Source organism: Coturnix japonica, unplaced genomic scaffold (assembly GCF_001577835.2).
Source record: "Coturnix japonica isolate 7356 unplaced genomic scaffold, Coturnix japonica 2.1 chrUnrandom495, whole genome shotgun sequence".
NCBI lineage: Eukaryota > Metazoa > Chordata > Aves > Galliformes > Phasianidae > Coturnix > Coturnix japonica.
Genome location: NW_015439887.1, coordinates 9,051 through 18,535, shown reverse-complemented (window position 1 = coordinate 18,535; position 9,485 = coordinate 9,051). Strand labels below are relative to the sequence as shown.

General features: G+C 56.2%; 1 protein-coding gene across 1 annotated transcript in view; it reads right to left on the bottom strand.

The window, feature by feature from the left end:
* The window catches only part of LOC107307149 (filamin-A-like), a gene marked incomplete at its 5' end in the record, with an annotated part of 107,169 nt that overhangs the window by 88,764 nt on the left and 8,920 nt on the right, over positions 1 to 9,485 (bottom strand). The window contains 8 exon segments of the mRNA XM_032441695.1: positions 7 to 126; positions 976 to 1,169; positions 2,958 to 3,036; positions 3,039 to 3,067; positions 3,354 to 3,385; positions 4,688 to 4,751; positions 4,754 to 4,808; positions 8,577 to 8,719. Coding sequence (XP_032297586.1) covers positions 7 to 126; positions 976 to 1,169; positions 2,958 to 3,036; positions 3,039 to 3,067; positions 3,354 to 3,385; positions 4,688 to 4,751; positions 4,754 to 4,808; positions 8,577 to 8,719 — 716 coding nt within the window.

The window sequence follows — 9,485 nt, the reverse complement described above, 5'->3', positions numbered from 1 at the left end:
TCCCCCCCTTACCTGCATCTGCACAGTGAGGGGTCCCTTCCCCCCCTGTTTGGCGTCCACAGTGAATTCAGCCACTTGGTTGACAGCCACCCCGGTGGGCTCCAACCCGGGACCCTGCGCCTTCACCTGGGGGGATAATGGCAGTTATGGGGCGGGGGTCGGTCCTGGGGGGTTCTATGGGGTTTAAGGGGTCTATGAGGAACCCATAGAATCCAATAGGAACCCATTAGTGACCAGCAGGGGGCGCTGTGACCCACAGAGTCCAATAGGAACCCATAGAATCCAATAGGAACCCATTAGTGACCAGCAGGGGGCGCTGTGACCCATAGGGTCCAATAGGAATCCATAGAGTCCAATAGGAACCCATTAGTGACCAATAGGGGGCACTGTGACCCATAGGGTCCCCTGGAGTCCCATATAACCCCTATGGTTGTGGTACCTTGTCAGGGTGGCTGTCCCTGGTGCTGGGCTGGATGTGGGCCATGAAGTCTGATAAGGACCCATAAGGTCTAATAGGGACCCATAGGACCTGATAGGGACCCACAGGGTCTAATAGAGACCCATAAGGTCTAATAGGGACCCATAAGGTCTCATAGGGACCCACAGGGTCTAACAGGGACCCATAGGACCTGATAGGGACCCATTAGTGACCAGCAGGGGGCGCTGTGACCCATAGGGTCCAATAGGAATCCATAGAGTCCCATATAACCCCCTATGGTTGTGGTACCTTGTCGGGGTGGCTGTCCCTGGTGCTGGGCTGGATGTCAGCCATGAAGTCTGATAGGGACCCATAAGGTCTAATAGGGACCCATAAGGTCTCATAGGGACCCATAGGACCTGATAGGGACCCATTAGTGACCTGTAGGGGGCGCTGTGTCCCATAGAGTCTAATAGGAACCCATTAGTGACCAATAGGGGGCACTGTGACCCATAGGGACCCATAGAGTCCCATATAACCCCATATGGTTGTGGTACCTTGTCGGGGTGGCTGTCCCTGGTGCTGGGCCTGATGTCGGCCATGAAGGGGCTGCCCTTGATGTCCTCCCCATCACACAACACATGAACAGCGTAATCCCCGGGTTCCCCCGGCCAGTAACGAACGTCACACGACCCGTCACCGCGGTCATCGCACTCAATGCGGGCCTGGGACGGGCCTTCCACTGAGAAACCTGGAGAGATAACAGGGAATAGATAACAGGGAATAGATAACAGGGAATAGATAACACAGAGTGATAAAGGCAATGGAACTACATGGACACTGGGTGTAATGTGACCACATGGCCGCCAGGGGGCGCTATGTGCAATGGAACTAAATGGACACTAGGTGTAATGGAACTAAATGGACACCAGGGGGCGCTATGTGCAATGGAACTAAATGGACACTGGGTGTAATGGAACTAAATGGACACCAGGGGCGCTATGTGCAATGGAACTAAATAAACACTGGGTGTAATGGAACTACATGGACACCAGGGGGCGCTATGTGCAATGGAACTAAATGGACACTGGGTGTAATGGAACTACATGGACACTAGGGGGCGCTATGTGCAATGGAACTACATGGGCATAATAAACTAAATGGACCAGCTGGGATGATAAATGGAAACTACAATGGCGCCAGGGGGCCGCCTATGTGCAATGAAACATGCGAACTGGAACTAAACTGCGACACTAGATTGAATGGAAATACATTGGCCGCCAGGGGCGCCTATGTTGCAATAGGAACTAAAGGACACCTGGGATTGTAATGGAACATACATGGACATAGGCGGGCGCCCTATGATGCAAATGGAACTACCATGACCGTAGGGGGCCGCTCATGTGCAATGCGACGAACTACGATGGACACTAGCGGGCGCTTCATGTGCAATGCAGACTACATAACTAGGGGCGCTATGCTCCTGCAATGGACTACATGGAACACTAGGCGGGCGCGATGTGCATGGAACTAAAATGCAGTACACTAGGCGGCGCGCTAATGTGCGAATGGCGACTAAATGGACACTAGGGGGCGCTATTGGCTTAATGGCGACTAATGGACACTAGGGGCTTTGCAATGCGAAATAAATGCGAACACTGGTTGGAATTGTGACCACATGGCCGCCAGGGGGCCGCTATGTGCAATGGAACTAATGACACTGGTTAATGTGACGACATGGCCGCCAGGGGGGCCGCTAAGTGCATGGAACTACATGAGCAGCTGAAGGACCCCCATATAACATAGCCCATAGAGCCCCATAGGACCCCCAAAGAGCCCCCATTAGGAACCAACAGACCCTGAACGAGACCCCAATAACCCCCAATATCCCCCCCATACCCACACCAAATCCCCCCATAGGCCCCCTATAACCCCCATAGCCCCCTTTAAAGCCCCCAAATCCCCCCATATCCCCCCCACGACCCCATTAAATCCCCTCCAGGACCCCCTAACCCCCCATATCCCCCCCCATAAACCCCTCCCAGACCCCCTTTTTAGGCCCCCCCACTAACCCCCATAAGCCCCTCTATTAACCACCCATAGCCCCCATTAACCCCCCCATAGGCCCCATTAAACCACCCCATACCCCCCCCATAACCCCCTTATGACCCCTATAGCGGCCCCCAATAACCCCCCATAGCCCCCCATTATAACCCCCCATAGCCCCCCAGGACCACCCCCCCAACACACCCCCCCCCCCACCCCCCCCACCCCCCCCCCCCCCACCTTTTAACCCCCCACCATAGACCCCCAGGACCCCATTAATCCCCTATAACTCCCCAGGACCCATATAACCCCCCATACCCCCCCACGACCCCATTTAAAGACCGCCCCATAGCCCCTAGGACCCCTCATTATCCCCGCCTATCAACCCCCTAATAACCCCATATCCCCCTCTATAGGTACCCCCTATAACCCCATAGACCCCATTAAACCCCATTAACCCCCATAGACCCCATTAAATCCCCTATATCCATACCCAATGTTCCCACGTCGTCTCCCAGCGCCTCCACCACAAAGTCAGCTGAGCAGCCCACGGTTCCTCCCTGCAGCCCCGGCCGGCCCACGCACGGACCTTCGGGGCACCCCCTGCGGACCACCTGCCACCTCAAAGGGGCTCGAGAGGGGCTCTAGAGTTCACAGAGGCGGGAAATGTTGACCCGGTCAGACCATAGAATTGACCATAGATACAACACATGCGACCAAGATACACACACATTGACCCATAGATACACACAGACCCACACATGGACCCACCTGCACCTCAAAGGGGCTGAGAGGGGGGGAAATGTGTGGGTCAGACCCATAGATTGACCCATAGATACACACACATGGACCTGGAGAAGGATGCAGAGAGAATTAGAGCCATACAGACCCCCTGCGGGACCCACCTGCACCTCAAAGGGGCTGAGAGGGAGAGAAATGTGGGTCAGACCCATAGATTGACCCATAGATTGACCCATAGATTCATACAGACCCACACACTGACCCATAGATACACACAGACCCACACATGGACCCATAGATACACACAGACCCACACATGGACCCATAGATACACACAGACCCACACATGACCCATAGATACACACAGACCCACATGGACCATAGAACACACAGACCCCATCACATGGACCATAGATACACACCAGACCCCCTGCGGGACCCACTTGCACCTTCAAAGCCGGCTGAGACGGCGAGAGAAATGTGAGGTACAGACCATAGATTGACCCATAGATTGACCCATTAATACACACAGACCCCCTGCGGGACCCAACACTGCATCCTCAAAGAAAGGGTTGCTGCAGGGTGAAAATGTGGGTTCAGACCCAATAGACCTGACCCATTAGATGATATTGAATCTCCATAGCATACACTACATAAAGACCCCCTTGCGGGCCCACTTGCACCCTCAAAAAGGTGCTGAGAGGGGGAAGAAATGTGGGTCAACCCATTGAAGGGTGCTGGGATCTGTATGGAGGCTGGCGTGATCTATGGGACTGGGGATCTATGGGTCCGGGGATTCTATCGGGCTAGATACTATGGGCGCTGAGATCTTACTGGGTGGTGATCTATGGGGCTGGAGACTCAATGGGTGGGAATCTAATGGGCTGAGCTATGGGGCTGGGTAGCCCTTATGGGGCTGGGAGCTATGGGCTTGGGAGTATTGGGTCTGGGACCCTATGGGGCTAGGAGTCTATGGCGTGGGATCTGATGCGGCTAGGATTATGGGCTCGGGATCCATGGGGCTGGGATCCGTGAGGGCTGGAATCGTGGGGCCTTGGGAATCTGTGGGGATGGGATTGTGCGGGCTGGATCTGTGGGCGTTGGCGAGCTATGGGGCTTGAGTGATCTATGGCTTGAGCTATGGCGCGCTGCGATCTAGTGGGCTTGCGGTTTAGTTGGATCTATTGAGCTGGGGATCTATGGGGCTTGGGGATCTATGGCAGGCTGGGATCTATGGCTAGGATCTAGTGGGCTGGCGCGATCTATGGGACTGGGGATCGTGATGGGGCTGAGGAATCTATGTGGCTGGGATCTATGGGGCTGAGGGATCTATGGGCTGGGGATTATGGGCTGGGATCTATGGCGGCTAGATCCATGGGGCTGGGGAGCTATGCGGGGCTAGGAGCTATGGGGCTAGGACTATGGGGCTGGGGATCTAGGGCTGGGATCTATGGGGCTGGGATCTATGGGGCAGGGTCCCACCTGCGTGGTATGGGCTGCCCCCCATACGTGATGCTGACGCTGTATGTGCCGGGGGTGCTGGGTTGTATCGCCAGCCAAAGACCCCGTCGCCCAAATCCTTCTGCTTCACCGGCTCCGGACCCTCTGACGGGGAACTTGGGGGTCAGGGACCCATAGATGGACCCCAGACCCACATTGGGACCCATAGATGGCAACCCAGACCCAACATAGGGACCCATAGATGGTCCCAGACCCACATGTGGGACCTCATGATGACCCCAGGACCCACATTGCGGACCATAGAATGGACCCCAGACCCCACATTGCGACCCATAGATGGACCCCAGACCGCACATTCGGGACCCATCAATAACCCATAGAAGCCTACCCCAATACCAATGAAAGACCCCAATCCACGACTGGACCCATAGATGGACCCCAGACCCACATTTGGACCATTAGATGGGACCCCAGACCCACAACGGACCACAATAGATGACCCCAAACCCATTGGACCCATAGATGGTTTACCCGCAAACGCCACACTATGGACCCATAGATGGACCAAACCACATCTATTGGAGACCATAGAGTGACCCACAGAGCCCAATAATGCGGACCCATAGATGGACCCCAGACCCACATTGGGACCCATAGATGGAACCCAGACCCACATTGGGACCCATAGATGGACCCCAGACCCACATTGGGACCCATAGATGACCCCAAGCCCACGATTGGGACCCATAGAATGGACCCCAGAACCCACAACGGACCCATAGAGGACCCCAAACCTTCTTGGAGACCCATAGGATGGACCCAAACCACATTGGGACCCATAGATGGACCCCAACCCCTCATTGGGACCATAATGGACCCCAGACCCATATTGGGACCCCATGAGATGCGAACCCAGACCCACATTGGCGACCATAATAACCACAGAAGCGACCCCAGCACCCACAGAAAGGACCCCAGACCCACACGGCCATAGATGACGACCCCAAGACTCACAATGAGACCCAGTTAAGATGGATCCATGAATCAAAGACAACAGAACCCACAAACAGGATGTGACCCATAGATGGACCACAGACCCACAACGCGGACAATAGATGGACTCACAGACCCACATTGAATCCATAGAATGCGACCCCAAGGACCCACAATTGGGACCATAGATGTGACACCCAGACCACATTGCCGACCCAATAATACCCATAGAAGGATCCACCAGACCCACAGAAAGACCCCAGACCCACACTTGGCGACCCATAGACAGACCCTGACCCAGATTTGGACCCCATAGATGGCGTCTCAGACCCTAGCATTGCGGACCATAAAGGACCCCAGACCCACATTGGGACCCATAATAACCCATAGAAGGACCCCAGACCCACAGAAAGACCCCAGACCCACACTGGGACCCATAGATGGACCCCAGACCCACATTGGGACCCATAGATGGACCCCAACCCACATTGGCCCAGAGATGGACCCCCAGACCCACATTGGAACCATAGATGGAACCAGACCCGCATCTGGGACCATAGCATGGACCCCAGACCCACATGGGACCATAGGATGGGACCCCAGACCCAAAACGGCGACCATAGATGGACCCCAGACCCACATTGGGAGCCCATAGATGCGAAGCCGCAGACCACATCCTGGGACCCATAGATGAACCAGACCCACGATTGCACGACCGACGATAGATGCGACCCATGACCCACCTTGAACCACATCAGATGGAAGCTCCAGACCCACATTGGACGACCCATAATAACCACAAATAGAAGGACCCCAGACCCACATAACGAGACCCCAGACCCACCAATGGACACCACAGATGAATTTTAGACCCCAGACCATATTGGACCCATTAGCATGGACCCCAGACCCACATTGGGACCCATAATAACCCATAGAAGTACCCCAGACCCACATAAAGACCCCAGATCCACAACTGGCGACCCACTAGACAGACCAGACCCCACATGTGGGCCCACTAGATAGTAACCCGACCCACATTGGGACCCATAGATGGAACCCAGACCCACATTGGACCATAGATGCGACCTCGACCCAATTGGGACCGTGAATGACCCCAGACCACATTGAGGACCCATTAGAATGGACCCCAGACCCACATTGGACCCATAGATGGAACCCAGACCCACATTGGGACCCATAATAACCCATAGAAGGACCCCAGACCCACAGAAGACCCCACAGACCCACACTTGGACCCAAGAAGACCCCAGACCCACATTGCGGACACATAGGATGCGACCCCAGACCCAACATTTGGCGACCCATAGAATGACCCCAGACCACATGGACCCATAGATGGAACCCAGACCACAATTGGGACCCATCAGATGGACCCCGACCCACATGTGGACCCATAGATGCGACCCCAGACCCACCATTGGACCCATAGATGACCCCACAGACCCAACAACTGGACCCATAGATGGACCCCAGACCACATTGGACCCTAGAGATGGACCCCAGACCCACATTGCACCCATAGAATGGACCCCAGACCCACATTGGGACCCATAGGCGGGGGGGGGTGGGGTGTGTTGTGTGGGGGGGGGGGGGGGGGGGTGGGGTGGGGAGAATATGGGTGGTGGTGTGAAGGAGGGAGGGGGCGGACGGGGAGGTGTGGCGGGAAGGGTTGGGAGGGGGGCGGGGGGGGGGGAGGACCCCCGACCCACATTTGGGAACCCATAGAAATGGACCCCAGCCCACATTGGGACCCAGATGGACCCCAAGCCCACATTGGGACCCATAGATGGACCCCAGACCCACATTGGGACCCATAGATGGACCCCCAGACCCACATTGGGACCCATAGATGGACCCCAGACCCACATTGGCGACCCATAGATGACCCCAGACCCCATTGGGCCCATAAATGGACCATCCAGACCCACACTGGGATCCATAGATGGTCCTCTAGACCCACATTGGACCCATAGAGGAACCCAGACCCACATTGGACCGATAATAACCCAAGAAGGACCCCAGACCACATAAAGACCCAGACCCACAACTGGACCCATAGGCAATGGACCCAGTCCCACACTGGACCCATAGATTGGGACCCCAGACCAACATTGGGACCCATAGATGGAACCAGACCCACACTGGACCCATAATACCCCACAGAAGACCCAGAACCAGCATAGAAGACCCCAAGACCCACAACTGGACCATAGATGGACCCCGACCCACATGAACATAGATTGACCCTGACCCACCCATTGGACCCATAGAATGGACCGCAGACCCACACTGGACCGTAGCATGGACCCCCAGACCACATTGGGACCACATAGCATGGACCCCAGACCCACATTGGGACCCATAAGATGGACCCAGACCCACATTGAGTCCCATAGATGACCCACAGACCCACCGTTGGGACCCAATAGATGGACCCCAGACCCAAAACCGGGGACCCAAGCATGACCTCAGACCCATATTTTAGGACCCATAGATGACCCGGACCACACTGAGACCCATAGATTGGAACCCAGACAACATTGTGACCCATTAATGGTCCCAGACCCACATTGGGACCCATAGATGGACCCCAGACCCACATTGGGACCCATAGATGGACCCCAGACCCACATTGGGACCCATAGATGGACCCCAGACCCACATTGGGACCCATTAGCATGAACCCAGACCACTCTGACCCAAGATGGACACCCAGACCCACATTGGAGCCATAGACAGGACCCCAGACCCACATTGGACCCCCTTTATCCCCCCCCCCCCCAGGACCCCCCAATCCCTCCCAAATCCCCGCAGGACCCACCAAGACCTCATCCCCCCCAGGACCCCCATATCCCCCCAGACCCCATCTTACCCCCCCATCTCCCCCATCAACTCACTCGGGTCCTTTGACGTTGACCTTGAGCTCCCCACTGCCGGCCCCCTTAGTGAACACCTTGAAGTCGGCCGCCTCCTTCACCCGCAGCCCCTTGGGCTGCAGCCCCCGCCCCACGGCGCGGCACTGAGACGGGTTGCAGGCTGGTATGGGGGGAAATGGGGGGCAATGTGATGGGCGACCATAAACTGCCCCTAGGCACCCATAGGATCCCAATAGGGCAAAAAGATGGGCCAATGTGGCCAGACCCACAACCCCCATAGGGACGCCATAGGGACTTCCATGGGGGAAATAGGGGCATGTGCTGGGCGGACCATAACTGCCCCATAGGGACCCCATAGGGATCCCATACGGGGCATAAAGGGGGGCAATGTGTGGGGCAGACCCACAACTGCCCCATAGGGACCCCATAGGGACTCCATGGGGGGGAAATAGGGGGCAATGTGTGGGGCGGACCCATAACTGCCCCATAGGGACCCCATAGGGATCCCACAGGGGACATAAAGGGGAATTGTGGGCGACATAACTTCCCCATAGGAGCCCCATAGGGACGTACCATGGGGGAAATGGGGCAATGTGTGGGGCGGACCCATAACTGCCCCATAGGGACCCCATAGGGACTCCATGGGGGGGAAATGGGGGGCAATTGTGGGAGCGGACCATACTTGCCCCATACGGACCCCATAGGATCTCCATGGGGAGGCTAAAGGCGGGCGAAATGGGGGCATGTGTGGGCGGACCCATAACTGCCCCTAGTACCCATAGGACTCTGATGGGAAATGGGGTGCAACTGTGTGGGGCGGCCCCCCAAACCGCCCATAGAGCCCCGCAACTGCCATAGAGACCCATGGGGGGCGGAAAAAGGGGATAAAAGGCGGGAAAATATGTGGGCATCCTTATCTTGTTGTT